The 16,439-nt window shown below is 37.1% G+C and overlaps 1 protein-coding gene across 2 annotated transcripts in view; it reads right to left on the reverse strand.

Annotated features, from left to right (window-relative positions):
• BICC1 (BicC family RNA binding protein 1) overlaps positions 1-16,439 on the reverse strand; it is an 89,507-nt gene that overhangs the window by 56,760 nt on the left and 16,308 nt on the right. For both annotated transcript variants that reach the window (XM_056495169.1, XM_056495168.1), the window contains exon 2: positions 679-725. In XM_056495169.1, coding sequence (XP_056351144.1) covers positions 679-725 — 47 coding nt within the window. The remainder of the gene's footprint in view (positions 1-678; positions 726-16,439) is intronic.

Consider the following 16,439-nt stretch of genomic DNA (forward strand, 5'->3'; position numbering starts at 1 on the left):
ATAACTCATAAATACTGTTCTTCACACTATTCTTGAAAAAAATAAACCCAAAACAACAAAAAGACCAAAAAAACCCTCAATACCATGCTGCTTTGTAAAAATAATTTCCAAGTCATTACTCTTGACCATGTTTCACTTTGTAGTTTATTTGCTGCAGGACTCCTTTTTCTAGTCCTTCCGTGCCTCTGCCCAACCACAAAGTTTGTTGAATCATTTTGTGGATTGTGCATTTCTTTGTTAAAAGGCCATTGCATTTCTCAACCAAATATTTATGCTTTCAACAGTATCACAGTAAGTTGCAAGTCAGTTTTTAATAACAGAATGCAGCATTTATCCACAGAAAAAATCACCACCTCACAACATATTCTGGGTTAACCCCCACAATGAAGCATAGTAAATGTTCATCATGCATATTTTAACATTTTTAGTTAAAGAATTGATAAAACTGTAAAATTGGTTTTGTGCATGGATAACATGAACATACATCAAAGAACCTGTTGCTCATCTCATTCCATGTAGGCTGGTAGCAAGGGGACACTTTAAATGACAGAATAATTATTAAACATTTGATCAAAACTGCACATGAAGTTTAATTAGTTGGTCACATGCATAGTAATTGGTTGCTTTTTTTTTTTCTTCTAGTCAGGTGCTGTTATGTAACTGGAATATCTTTCTTACCTTCTGAAAAAAGTCTTCCCCACTTTTCCCTTTGCCCTCTGCAGCAGCTGTAAAACAAAAGTGGGATCTGGTTACTAAATATACAAGAGAAAATCTGCAGGCTTACGTACAGAAATTCTCAGTGAGTACATGCTACTGTAAAATAAGAACTCTGGCTGTTTTTTCTCATGCAATAAACGTTTGTCAACAACTGAGTAAAATCCAGATCAACCTTTTATAAGTCACCTGCCAAGGACGGAATCTGAACCCTTCCTATTTGCTCTAACACACTGATACATATTTTAGCTACAAAATAGACATGGTGTAAGTGTAACAATTTTGTCCCACTTCGCCCTGCAACTCTACCAACAGTGGGATCAAAAGAAAGCTGAGAGAGCCTAAGAATTGCTGTATCAAGTATCACATTATTCAGTGATCTCAAGACTATGACCTAGATTATCTCTCACTTGTATTTAAACCCATAACTGCAAGTTTAGTTAATGCAAATTACCACATTTAAAATGACACAACTGTTTGCATAGAGCTTATGTTGTATTTTATCCATTAATCTAGCTGAACTAGCAACCAGCTCAAAACACAGTAGCTCAAACTGATTATGAAGAGGACTGTTTCCTTTTCCCTGGAGAGAGGGATGCCTTCAAAAAGAACTCCAAGGGTTGGAAAGAGTTTCCTGAATACAGGATTACTGAAGCAGCTTACACTCATCATGATTTTTTTTTATTTTTTTTTATTTCTCATGTAAAAAACAGACCCTTCAAGCCCACTCCATCACCCTGGCTTCAAAGCTATATTGCAACTACTTAGTTCTGCCCCCTCCTCCAATTACACAGCCAATTCCAAACTCTCAAGGAACTGTTAACTCAGCTATTCCAATGTGATAGCAAATGCAAGCGAGCAGACACAGGCTGGAGGCATGAGATGACTTCTACCCCAGAGGAAGAAGTGCCACTACACTTGAAATAAGCTTCTCAAATCTCAAAAACAACACTTAAATACCACAGAAAAGAACACACTAGCAAGTTTTATCTAATACAGTTCAGAAGTTCATGATTCAACTCCAGTGCAGCCAGAGCAGAGGCAGCAAATGAAGCCTGTCAAGCATTCATCTTGCTGCAGAGCAATTCCAGACTCCTCAGTTCCACAAGTCTGTGATAGAAAAGCCCTCCTCACCTTCAAAATCCATAGGGTGCCTGTATGAGAAGAACAAACTGGCCCATATTTCACCAGAACAAGGTTTTCTGGAAGCAGAGAAAACAACTGAGGAAGGTTTGTTTTCCAGATTTACAAGCTACTGATACAAGCAGGAAAACACAACTTCCTTGAAGCAGCCCCTTCATAGGTGCATGTTGCTTGACATGCTTTCCAGTAACTCAGGAATAGATAGGAAATGCTTCTGGGAAGTGAGGAATACACCACTCAATTTCAAGTGGAACATGGGACCAACATGCTTTTAATCAGAGGGTACAAGAGATAAATTGGAGATGAGAACGTGACAGATGTGTGGCTGAAGCTGCAGCTTTGAGAATAGACAGATTTTGTTCCAGCTGCAAACACAGTTTCCAAACTGAATACAAACAAGAGATGGCTTAAGATAATAGCAGTGATGCTCTGCAGGGCATTAAGTAGAATGCTGACAAAGTAGATTCCAAGCTTTTTATTGTAGGTTTATTTTTAATATGAATCATTCTGGTGACCTGATTTACAGCTTGGCCCCAACAACAACTGATGGCACAACAGATAGAATCCAACAAGCACAGTCAGAATGGGAAAGAAGAGGGAATTAAAACATCCCAAAATGGGTTCACAGGAAAAATACCCACAGCAGTAGAGACAATAGGAAAGTTGGAGCAAATGGCACTTCAGAAAAATCTTTAGTTAGTAACTAGTAGGTTTAGTTTTTACAAGCTACTATAAAGATATGTTATTTCATTAGTGCTTTTCAGCACATAAGATGCTTTATGATAAGCCACCATTTGTCAGGTCTTGAGATATCTGTGCAAAGGCAGGGCAGACTGTATGGTGGCTTTTGGAAAGACACTGAAGTTGGAGGTCTGTACTTTAGATGTTTAGATGCTACTTCACATGTTAAAACATACTGCAATCTGTTAGAATTTTGTCACTTCAAGACAAGTTCCAAGATGCAGCACTACTTAACACAGCAAGATGTATGCCTCTGATTATACCTCATTTTTCTGTATTAAGGTGGTCTAGTCATTACCATCTCCATTATGCATTGAATTAACAAAGAAAAGATGCCCCAAATGGTGGCTTAAAGTATTTTGTTACACTTAGAATGATATATTTCACTATAAAAGAAAAAAAAAAAAAGTCTAAAAACTTGAAGACAAACTACATGAATCAGTGTATTATGCTTCTTTTGTTGTTAGTTTTTTCCCAGCTATTGTCTCCCTTTCCCTTCCTTCCTCTTATGATATAAATTTTTGTACCAATTATCTACTTAGTGCTTCATTTTACTTGCTAAATTTCCTCTGGTTTTTTATGAGGAGCAATTACAGTTAAAGAAATTTAAATTCTATCAGTAGTTTAGGAATTTTGTGATGCTACCCACAATTACTGAATGCTTACCCTCAAAATCATGTATGTTTACCCCCAAGCTAAGTACCTAAGTTTAAGAAAGCTTCCAACATATGTCTGAAACATTTATGATTCATGTGAAATTATCTTGAAGTCTTTCTGCTCTCCAAACTAGGTAAAGGCAGTTTTAGCTCTTACAGAAACAACAGGAAAAGTCAAAACCAAGGGCAAATTTATTAATTTCTTTTATAACTGAAAAGCTAAATAGATTTTGTTACAGCAAGACAAGCCCAGCATCTTTTGCAGGGAAATGAGCAAGGGAAGCATTCCAGAGATATGAAATTCATGCAGAAGCCATTAAAATGCAAATCATTTACAGTGTTCTGCACAAGCAGATGCAATTTAATAAGGCAGTGAGGTTTTCCTCAAATCAGATAAACTGAGATAAAAGCAAACTTGAATTCATGTTTAGGAAAAAAATCTCATCATATCCCAAGACCATCTTTTCTAAACAAATCTTGTGAGTATTAACCCCGACCCTCAAAATAAGCTTCAGCTTTGAAATATCATATTAAGAAGCTCACTATATTTACATCTGACAATGCACTCTGGCAGATTATTTCTGCAATCTTAATAATAATTAGATTTTCAAACCAAGCTTTATTCAAAAAAGCAGGAAGTTTTCAAGTTATCAAACACCAAAGACAACAAGCCTTTTGTGGGAGGCTGAAGGGGCCAGCAGTGCTGTACCTGTGCTGCATGGAAGGCACAATAGAACTCATCTCTACTAAATTTGAAATAAGCTTTCAGGTTTTAATAGACAAAGTTTCACATTTTCTGAAATTAATGACTTCAAAATACTATACCAGTAACAAACAACTGATAATAAAGAAGCAATAATAAAATTATTGCCTGGCACATGCCTTAGGAGATCACTCCACCCATCTGCCAGTGGTCCCTGTCCCCAAAGCAGGTTTGGGAGAAATCACAAACCAAATGCTAATTAATCCATCTGTACCTGACTTCTGACTGACAAATTGTTTCGTTTCTGCCAGCTCAGGAAATACTGTTTTCTTAGAAAACAGTATTTACTTTATGGTATTGAATAGTCACTTAACCAACCCTCACAAAAACTAGGATTACTTTTACACAAGGTGGCTACATTGGTTTCAGAAATACAGATGAAACCTATGTAAATGTGCATAACAAGCATTTTATATTTTAAGCTATACTCTGTTTATTGTAATTTCTTCCATACCATGAAATATTTTATATTAAGATTTTTGCTTTTCAAGACATATTGGATTGCTGAGGTTCCATCCAATACAAATATGAAACAGTTGAAACAGGTGTTAACTGTTATGGTGCCCATGAAGTGCACCATTTGTCTACTTAATCACCAAATTATAAAAAGACCCAATTGTAATTTCTAGGTTCACATGGAAAAAATGAATTTGAGCTTTCACTTCAAATGTTATTTTAGTTATTAAAAAAGTTATTACAATACAGGTCATATTTTACAGGAAGGGAACCCAAGATACACTGATTAAATCAGGTCTTTAAATGAATTACTGTAACTTTGCTGACCTCACACAACAGTTTTGTCTTATTTTCTCAACTCTTGAAGTTATCAAAAACTCAGTAACTGAGTGTGATTAAGTTGGTGACTTTGCCTTTACATTGCATTGAAAGACTACATTTTTAAGAACAAAAAAACATGTTCTGCTCTTCAGCTCTAACTATGATGAAACAAAATCATTCATTGTATCAAAATATTCTTTAATATGATAGATATTATTTTCATTTTATCAAGACAAACATGATTTCAAGAAGCTGTAGAATAATATACCTGAAGGTAAAAGCTCAATTATCCTTTACCTTTCCTATGCATTGAATGAGAAAGATTTCATAATGTTTATGCCAAGAGTGTCCTTATGTTACTTAGGCTTGAGTTTTTTCTGAAACTGCCACAGAAACATGCTAGCTACATAACAGTGTTGTTTTTTATTTACTCCTAACTTTTTAAATGGAATGGACAGTTGTTTATTGAAGGCCTGAGCTATTTCTTCAAATTTACCAAGTTGCTGTCATACACAAAGAAACCCAACCAAAAACTTCTTTCATTGAACCAGAAACCACCTGACAAAGGGATTGTGTTTTCCTGTGCACCAAGTCAGACACTAACCCACACATCCTCTGAAAGCTTGCTTATATCAAGCCAAGATAAAGAATTCCACCCCCATGACCACAGAGTTAAGCCAAATTGCTGAAAGTATGCCTTTAGGAATAAAAAGATAGAGCCTACATTGTTAAAGAAAAAAATCTAACCTTAAATTGAATTTGCTGAAATCCAAACAAAATTTTCCATTTTTTTTGTAATTACAAAGCCAGCCTAATTCCAGTTTTCAGCTTAGGAACTAAGAAGTCAGAGATAACTCTAATAAAATATACAAAGCTTAAGCAAGCAAGAAATCTGCATGAAAAATGCAAATATTTGAGACTGTTAACTGGCTTTTCAATAAGGTTATGTATTCTTTTGACTTCAGCAATTACAATAAACTTCATAAAGTAAGCTGTTACATATAGCAATCTCACTATTTCAGAGTCTTATGTGGCTTCAAGGAGTTTTCCAGAGTTGATGAATGAAAATTAGACATTCAATTTCTCTTAAACTTATATACACAGCAACCTTCAGGTTTTGAGGATTCTGACTATAGACAGGTCAGAATCAACTGATGGTACCAGCAAAGGAGATGGAGCAAAGGGAGAAAAGCTCCAAAATACCTGAGAAATTACTGGAACATTCACCAAATGAGAAAAAAAGCAAACAATACCTGTCCATACAGCATGCTGACAAGAAGTAATGACAAAGTCAGGACCTACATGGTTATCTGGAATATTAGAGAAACTACCCACTATCTACATATTTTGTGACAAAAGGACTCTTAGACTGAGGGTGAAAGTATCACCTTTCATTAAGAAGTCAGATAATTTTAAAAGTCCAAACAAAACCATCCATGATGGAAACTTGATGTTTATAAGGGAGCATTCTTCCTCTGTTAGAGCAGCCAAAGAAGAACTGGAAGAATTTCAGCATGCTCAGTAAATGACAATAAGCAGCCTGTCAAATATCTGGACCGTTTTGGGTGGGTTCCACTGTATCTGCTCCAGTTAGCAGGAACACAACACACAACTGCTGAGCTATCCACAGAGGCCAGCTGTGCTCCAGCATCTGACAGACCAGGCCAGTGCTGGGGACAAAGCAGGCTGAGTCCAGGGTGCTTTTACCCTGCCATCCAGGGTCCACAGGCTCTTTTGGGACTCTTTGCCAGGTGGAGGAGCTCCCTGGATGAAGGCCTGTGTCATCAGCATGTGACTGCAAACACAGACAGGTAGCATACCCATCATCTTCATTCTCCCCTTAATACTAGTCATATTCACTTATAAGAATAAACACTTTTCAACTCTCCTGAATATTATATTAAAATTAAATCATTGATACTAAAATTAAGATTAAACCAGCTCTACAACCAAAATTCACAAAGCTTCACCCACCCATCATTTGTAACGAATAAAGGGAACAGCAATAGAGAAAAAGGGAAAGCTTAAAATAAACTACACTTGCTTCCACTAGCTCTGCATGCACTGACAGAAAAGAATAAAAAAAAACCAACAAAATAAAACACTACACACACTCTGAGGACCAAAAAGACATTGATTGTTTCACAAAATATTCCTAGATATTTCCTCATAGTATTTCTAGGGACCTGACAGATTTGGTGACTGAAAGATAAGGGGAAAAACAAATAGAAAAAGGAAAGAAAGGAAAAAAAAGTTGGATTATACAGAAAGCAACATGCCTTGTCCATTCCACCATCAATATTTTTAGAGTTGCATAACTATAAAACTCTATCTAAAAAAACTTTAATTTAATACATAACTGTAAATGTTAGATATCTAACAGATTTTTCTAATTCTGCAAAACAAATGTATCTCTAGGGAAAAAGCTGTCTCTCAAGACTCTGCATAGCAATAAATCTGCTTGTTTATTTTTAGAGACAAGTCACAGCTTGAAGGCAGGCTGTGAAGCTGGGGTTGCTTTGGGAGCCCCTTTCTCCTTGGTGGAAATCTCTCCTTTCAAAGGCACACATGGGGTGCAGCTCATCCCCACAACCACAGAACGTTTCCTGGTGTATGTAGAGCACAGAGAGTGCATGGCACGAGACTGAGGAGTTTAATAAAGATAATCAAGTGACTACTTTGCTTCCTGCCAGCCATTCCAGAAAAAAACCAGGGAAACTGAGTGGCTGTCAGCACTGTATTACCTGATTAAAACTACTCTACTAGCTGCCACTTGCTCACTGTTAGAGCCACAAATGATCCATCATCTCTCTAACTGGGTAAAATATTCCTGGAAGTCTCCTACGTCATCCTTCAGATGCACTCAAGGACTCTTGCAGTTTCCTACAGAAGATACGCCAGCTGATGCTTCCAAACAAATTTTCAAAGCCTGACTGAAGTCTTCATTCCCATGGCTGACAAAATAAATCAAAGGCCCTGCTTTCTGGGATCAGTAGAGGGCTTCTTGGAAATTGCTTAACTAATAAAATTCAACTGAAGGCAACAATAAAACCAAACAAAGCACAAGCTCACTTAGGATTTCCTGAAAGCATAAGGAGTCCCAAACAAACACAAGTTTTCCATTTCAAGTTTGTAATCTCTTTGATGGTACCGTGAAGGAGAATATCCATGCAAACAGTGTGCCCAGCTACCACATTATGGGAAAGATCAGAATTGCAAGAAAGACAGACTTGTTGATTTTTCATCAAATAATTACACTATTATCCCCAGATTTTTAATTACAAGTTACATTTTTCTTCCATTTTAATCAATGGATGAAGACAGCTTTGACACCTAAATAACAGCCAAGTTGTACACCGTATTTCTAGATCCTCTTACAACAGAAAATGTCTGTGCTACTGATAATCACTTTTTTACAAGTGAGCCTATCAAAAAGTCAATTTTGAGACAGCTTTGTTTAGATCCTTTACTATCAGTATGAGTGAAACCTGATTATAACCTTGCATTAAGTACATTCAAGCACTGTAGCTCCCCCAGTTTTGAGAAGACATCTTTGAAACTATACTGGACACAGTAAATAAAAAGGGAAGAGAACAATTCTATGACTTTCATGTTTGTAAAGCATTTTTTCTGCCCATATATATATATAAATAAAGCATTTGTGACCTCAGTCTTCCTTCACTCTTTGCCAAGCATTTCCCTGAGATGCAAAGTGGAATCAGTCACATCCAAAAAGCATCACCTATACTGAGAGGCGCAAAGGAAATGTGATGTGGTTTAGCTTCTATTATTTTAATCAAGGATTTAATTGCCTCCCTACCTCCAAACAGGCCTTTCAGCATTTCAATTTTCCAGGAAATTGGAACTCTGTACCCAAAATGATAGGATGGCCAGAAAAAAATTTCACATTGTATTAATTTGTTCCAAAACCTTTGTAGTCAAAAACTGACCGCAGTAGCATGCAGCCAGCCGTGAAGGCTGCAAGAGCACTCTCCCACTTCAAACACAGCTTAGATGTTATCAATCCCCTTGACCTGCTATCCAAAGAGAGGTAGTTTTGGGGGAGAAAGCTGGAGATGGGCAGCTCTAACAGCTGCAGGAAAATCTCACCAACATACCATGCTGCTGTTAGAAAATACTTCTCTGTATAGCAATAAAAATTGTGAATATTTAAGCCAGCAAGTTACTTGTCCACTACTCTAGGCTTCCTCTCTGACACAAGGGAAAAGACCAAAACACTGTGACAGGATGAAGCCACTCCAGCCCTTCTTTCACCTTGCCTGCCTCAGTTGACTCCTTCACTATTATTAGTGCATGAGCTGCCATGAACATAACCTGCACTAAATACAGGGCTGTGGCTCCCCAGGAAAGTATTTAAAATAAAAATATGGAAGACAAGGACCCAGGGTGTAGCACTTTGTCCCTTCCCTTCAGTGTGGCCACTGTAAACACTTTGGGACAGAACAGCTGAGTGGGCTGCCCCTGTGCTGTCACACATCTGGAAATGGGCCAAAGCATTCATGGAAGTACAGGGGAAATAAGAGATGTACAGCTCTGCAGTGGGACTGCCTTGAGTCACTGGATGTGACAGCTCAAAAAAAAAAAAAAAAAAAAAAGGCCTTTGAGTGCCTCAGGAGGCAGAATCTCCCTTGCTGCCAGTGCCTGACAGATCCAACTCTGCCTCCAAGCCAGAGTATCCATTTAACAGGACTCGCTATTTACAGGAGGAAAGAAAATCATAATATCAGAAGTGCCCCGGGGGCTGACAGAGGATACCTGCCAAATACAAAAGCTCTGCTCTCAGCAGATTGATGGCTGGGGATATTCTTTCTATTTGTTTAGCATTCAACTTTCCCTCAATGCACAACCACTTTTCTTGTCAGGTTTGAGCACAGATACTGCATGATTCATTGCATGGGAGAGAAGAATGTAGCAAGGCTGTAAAAAAATTAGAAACAAAAACCTTACAGATTTGGATAAAAATGTACACAATATTTTTCTGATGGTCCTGCTTGTTATGAGTCATTCACAGATGTGGAGTTAAAGGAGAGAAGCCAAGATTAAGTCAAAGACAAAGCTTTATACAGGAAACAGTTTAAGGCTGTTGCAATGCAGGTTAAACACTGAGCTCCAAGGCCTTTTCCACCAGTAAGGAGACACTGCCTGTATTTTGACCCATTATACTGAACAAGATTTTGTAATACATTTGACAGGGACAAAAAAAAAAAAAAACATTATCTGGAATTACAGTGTCTTTTGCTTTTTTAAAATTCAACCAACCCCACAGTCTCCAGCTTCCTGGATGAAACTGGAATATTTGGAGAACAAAACAAGAGTTTCCTTTTTCTGTCCAAAACCCATACACTCTTAATTTCTATCTCTGTCAGAAGAAAAAAACCCAATACCCTCAGTTTTTAAATAACACAAGTTGTTAACCTTTTTCTAGGAGTCTGTTCTCCCATTTCTGCATGACCATACAGCTGGTAACACTTGCAAATCCACACACCCCAGGCTGTTTGGCATCTCCTTTTCCCTTCACCTGAGAATTTTGAATGCCTGCCATCTTCTATTTTGCATTCATCAGTTTCAAAATATACTGATCGCCTTAGATGTAAATTCTTCCCCAGACAAAAATCCATTTCAGGCTTCTTGTTATATTTTAATTCCAGGTTCTAAGGCACGTGACAATAGACGAATTCTAGAAGAGGGGTGTTCAGTTTAGAACAGTTGATCTCCAGTTCAGGGTAAAACTGATTCACTCTTGTACACTAAGTTTGTAATATGTTAGACTACTGACAGTACTACCTTAACAGTGCCCACTTGACATCAGCTGTTGCCTTGAGTATTTGCAAAAAGTAAATTGGATCTTTTTTGTATCTTTTACTCCCCCTAAATGAAAAACATCAGTTTAAATTTACATATAGAAAAATATAAACCCACTTTAACACTTCATAAGAAGGATAACTGAGCTATAAAACAGCATTAAGTAGCAAAGGACAAAAAGTTTAAAAAGCCAAGAAGAAAAGCTTAAGATAAATTCAAGTACGTGCAGGCATAAGCATTGAGGTAAGGCACTGATGATTCAGTTAATTAAAAAATTAAAAAAAGAAGACAAAGGTAAAAATCACAAACACATAACCCCATTTTCAGGAATACACTGTGTGTCTCAATTCATAGCTTTAAAGACAGGAAAAAATGGTGCCAGTTTATTCTTGGATATCATCGTAATCTACATAACATTTGAAGAAGGCAAGTTCATCAGTTTGACCCAAGAATTAAAACAATTTGTTCCACTAATATCACTGAGGAAATTGCAAAGCAGATTTTTAAAGAGAGTGGGATGAATCCCCCAAAGGGTGGAAGCAGAGGAAATAAACTCACCCATCCACCCAGACTAGAGCTGTGTACCAGCACAACAAAATGTGCAACAACTTGTCCCCCATTTTTCCATGCACTTCCTAGGCAAGAAATCCAAATTATGTATCAGCACGAAAATAGAATGATTTAAGTTACTTTGCCAAACTCAAGTTTACTCACAACACCAAGATCTTTCTGCTTTTAAGAAACTAAGGAAATGAAGTAATTGTTTAGGTAAGGAGATCAAAGCACAACAGAAGTCCAGACCCTTCTGGTAAAGGTGAACAAGCTTTATTTTTACAGCTGGTTTTATGTCCACATTTTCATCATCTACATGAATTCTTCTTATGAACAGCTCCCACATTAAAAAACACAACTGCTATATACAGCTGCCAAAGTATTAAATTATTCCATTTATGTGCATGTATGTAAATAAAAACATATACATTCACAGTGAATCAACAATGTCAAGCTGCATAATTAAGATTTCTAGAACAGTTTGCAGTAATATAAAATGGTTTACACTACAGAGGTAAAATTTGGCCAGAAGCTTGGTATCCATACCAGCTGCAATTATCCAACATTAGGTGATGTGGACTGTATAAGAATAATCTACTAGCTTTTAATTTAGAATTGTGGACTGTTTTGCAAAAAAAGAGGACAGCTACCTTAAAACAAGCAAAAGCACTCAAAAAAAATTTAAACCAAGTTAGTTTTAATCTCCCAAATTGAATGACTTCACCTGGGAAATCCTACTTGCTTTTTCACTGAGGCAGCACTACAGATATAAGCAGTTCTGGACTGAGACACAGTAGATGCATATACCCAGAAAAACACTGCTCTAAGCTGGCTCCAGGAAAGAGCCCCTTCTGGGCAAAAAGATACAACTCCACAAGAAATTCTGCACTTCTTCTGGTAGCATTTCTTTTATTTTGAGTTTTTCAAAGTAAATAATCTTCTATGAAAAGTTTGCTTTTCATAGATTTTGATAGAAAGTCCTTGTGAAATTCAGGTAAACAATGATAACATTCTTCCACCATCTATTTCTCGTTACTTTTCATCAGTAACTACAGAAAACCTACAACAATTTTCTCTACAGTAGAAGAGGAGCTGATAAACCATGGAGGATAAACCATGCTGATATTGTATTTAAATTGCTATATACTCTTTCAGAAAACCTGAGCATTCTTGCCAAACCAAGAGTAAGGTGGCATTTACAAGTGGAATTTCAAGTTACACAAGCAAGCAGCAAAGTTGCAGATTCATTACTGTTTCACTGTGAAGTTCTTGACACTCCAAAGAATGCATGATGGCTAAGGACTAGGAAATTGAGCTCAGGTTGTATATGACAGTGTCAAAGGAAAGAGACAAGTTAGTTACCTAAAGGTTAAAATAAACCCAAACCAAAATCTTATCTGGCAGAACATACAGTGATATTTATTCAAATACCTCAATGCTATTGAGATTTGTCCTTCAGAGATTCCAAAGCTCTTTCTGCAATTGAACACAGACATGCTGGAAGCACACATCACTAAAGCTACACACGGTGAGAAGTTTTAACTGCCCCCTCACCTTAAAGCACTGATCTAGGCTGCTAGCACTCTTCACATGGGGACTCCTCCCAAATTTGGGTGCATCTTAAGTAAGCAAATTTAACCAAGGATGCAAATGGTGCAGCATTTAAAAAAAACAAATTTACATCTTATAGAAGTAAAGGTGAACCATTTTATAGCTCAGCCATCAAACCTTGTATGCATTTTTGGACCTGGCTTTCATATACATTAACATGCTTAAGTTATTTTTTCTTGGTTTTCAAGCTATGCCTTCTGGCTACAGGGGAGATGTATAGAAATGCAATGGTCCCTCCACCCCAAGTCTCTAAACAGATAAGTCTTTGGAAATCCAGCTGCATTAACCACTGGATTCTTTGTGATTTCCACCTCCTAGAGACAAGGTCCTGCCACAGGGTAGCTGAAACACTCCCAAGGGACTGCAAAGTCCTGGCAGCACCTTTGAACTGCTACACTTATGAGGAGAAAGAAATCTTCATTTGCACGTTTCAGTACTCAGGAAGCAACCCTGCAGAGGGGTGAAACCCCCAGTAGATGCCTGGACTGCTCAAACCTAGCCCAACACTGCTGTGGGCATCAGACTAACTCTAAATAAACATCACTTGAGAGTGTGCACCAAGACTTGAAAGCAAGCCTTTGTGGGCTGCTGAACCTTTTATTCAAACCTTATGAAACTCAGAGAGGCATTTAAGGACTGGGCAGGAAGTGGAAAGTTGAAGTTGTGTTGCCTACACAAAATATGTTACTCAAATCCTAAGATTCCTTTCTTTCCAAGCACAAGCAAATCACTGACTACAGTGTATGATCTAAAAGACTAGCATCTGGCCCCCTGCTATCTAATTTGTATTTTTATGGACTCAAAGCTATTTCTACAACTGCTGTTTACAAGAAATATATAAGTCAGGAAAACTCTACAAAGCTGCATTTACACAACCTTGTGATACAGTGCAGGAAACGCTTAAGCTAAATTAATGACCACAAGTAAACAAGAAAACATTGTTTTGTGCTTTAAACAACTGTAATTCAGAGTTACACAACTCATTTATCTAGAAACCTTGACTGTTTCTGAAATTAAATTCCTCTTTATTATGTTCAAGACTCAAGAAAGTCCTGCTTAGAAAGCTGATACAATTCAAAACCCTCTAAATTCATGCAAAATAAACTGGAAAGTAACTTGTAAACTTAAAGGATATAAAATGTCAAGCGCAGGGAAGTAAAAATTAAAACAAAGAATGTGCAACTTCTGCCAAGATCTAGAAAAACAAACAATAACAAGTAAGGAACTAATATTTGGCACACTTCTGCCTCCAGTTACTGCATGGGGGCTTTAGCTCAAGAAATATCATATTTTTGCAAACAAAAAGAGGCTTTAAAAGCAAGATGTTAGTGCAGCTGATTTAATACAATGCTGTTTTCAGGACTAACTGTTTTACCATTTTTGCTCAGTGTTACTCAATTTGGATTTTTTCTGTAAAAGCTTATGTCAATTTTTGTTTTTTTCCTGTAATATGTCAAGGATCAACTCCTTTTTCTTGTAACAAATGCAAAAACAATTCCTTATCACCAAACACAATGACATTACCACCTATTCATAAAAGCCACTATGGGCTGAGCATTGTGTAACATCTCTCACCATGTTGCACTTGCAAAATATCCCTGTTTTTTATAAATATTGCCCATGTGTTTCATGCTTTCAAAAAGCTTTTGCCAAAACACTCACTTTTTAAGTGACATGGAAAGCTGAGTAATCTGGAAGGAATGTCAGTGAACCGAAGAGAAAAATCAAGTCTACTTTTAAACCTTGCTATCTGCCCTGTTACCTGGCAATTGGTGTCCTTTGGAGTAATCATAATCAACTGACATAATTAATGCACACATCCAGATCTGCTGAGGTTGAGCTGACATGGTATGAACAAAGAGCATAATGTCACTCTCAAGACTCCATAGCGAATAAAACCAAAACCACAGCCAATTTTTGGACAAAAAAACATCTTAAAGTATCATTTGATAATTAGATAACAATTAGATTGCTATGGTAGCAGGTAAGTTAGACTGGAAACCACAGGAAAGCAAGCTTTTACTAAACAGGTACAGAAGTATTAAAGAGGTTCTTTGCAAAAAGACCAAAAAATAACTGGCATAAAACATCAACTTAAGTATCAAGGAAGCCCTGGCAAAAGGAAAAATATTATCCAAAAGTCTTTCAAATAAGCACAGCCAAGAGCCATACACAGAAAACACTAGAAGAGATTGCTCTTGAGAATAATTCTAGCTAGGAATGATAAAGACAGCTAGTATAGGAAAAAGGGCTCCTTTATTTATTTATGGAGCCACATTTGCTCCTGAGAAATCCCTAACTGTGCATGACTCATATGATGTAAAGCACAAGCAGGCATTTCCAATAAGGTCCTTCCAACTCAGTTATACAAACAGGGTATTTTTAATTTACAATAACCACATCTGTATGCTGGTATGTGGGAAAACAAGAAGCCGTGCAAACGCCTGATTTTAGACAACAGCTTTGCTTCAATCAGGCAAGGGGGCTTTGAACTGCAAACCTTCCTAAGGAAATACAGTCCACTTGAGAGCAGGGGCAAGTAGCTCAAAGTCAGCATTCCCAGACATAAATAAGCATGTACTGGGGTCAGCTTTCTGCAACAGAAACAAGTTACCCATCGATAAAAAAATGACTATGTGTGTTTGCAATAGCCATCAATAGTTTCTTCAACCAAAACTGAATCATGTGAGTGTTTTATGTTCAACAGAATTAACAATAAACCAAGCCTCAAGCACTCAGTTTTGCTGCAGAGTAAAAACATAATGGCACTGTTGCCACTTGACAGCCAAGGGGATCTTAACTTTGTATTTCAGTGAAAAACAATCACCACCCTGGAGCACAGATTGGTCAATACCCCTTATGTGCCCACTTTTGGCTACTGTTTCCAGTAAACACCAGCTAGTAGCTCACTTTAAAAACAAACATAAAGCATGCAAAAAAAGCCTTGTTCTAGTCCTAAGCAGATCCAGTTAAGAAATAATGAAAAAAACAGCTTTAGGTTTTTATTCTCTATCAAAATGTGTAACAAATAGGAGTAGATGATGAATAAAGAATAGCAGTAACAAAATCACCCCAATCAAAACCAGTCTATGTAAGAGGTGAACGTGCTGTAACTCAGCCTTGCTTTCTCTCTGATGACTATTTCAAGTCATGTAATTTTTCAACACCAAATGCAATGCATGCAGGCAAGTATCACAATTACAGAAAAGCCTGTCATTTTCCAAGTCCTCCATTATTTGCTTGAAGCTTTACCAAGACCTCAGAAAAGAAATCTCACATATTAGGTGAGATTTAGACTTCTTGGAAGTTCTATAAGTTAACTTGCAAGTAAAAAAAAAAAAAAAAATAGAGCAAACATATAATATATATAACAAACCCAAAATAACATCTAATGTTTCTTCCTCTTATAATTTAACAAATCCCCCCCTCACAGAGCAGCCACTTAAATTGTGTTGTTCTCAATATAGTGAGCCTCTGACCTTTATTTCAGCTTTTCTTAAACACACAAAGCAACTCAGGATCGAAAGAGTAAGGTCTGTATTCCCATAGGTTTGCAAGAACTATGCAAAGCCTGGAAAAATGCTGAATAAGCCACAAAGCCATCCAGGAGAAAAATAAAAACAAAGCTGTACCACCAGCTGAAAACTGAAAATTTAAGG

This window comes from Oenanthe melanoleuca, chromosome 6 (genome assembly GCF_029582105.1).
Source record: "Oenanthe melanoleuca isolate GR-GAL-2019-014 chromosome 6, OMel1.0, whole genome shotgun sequence".
NCBI lineage: Eukaryota > Metazoa > Chordata > Aves > Passeriformes > Muscicapidae > Oenanthe > Oenanthe melanoleuca.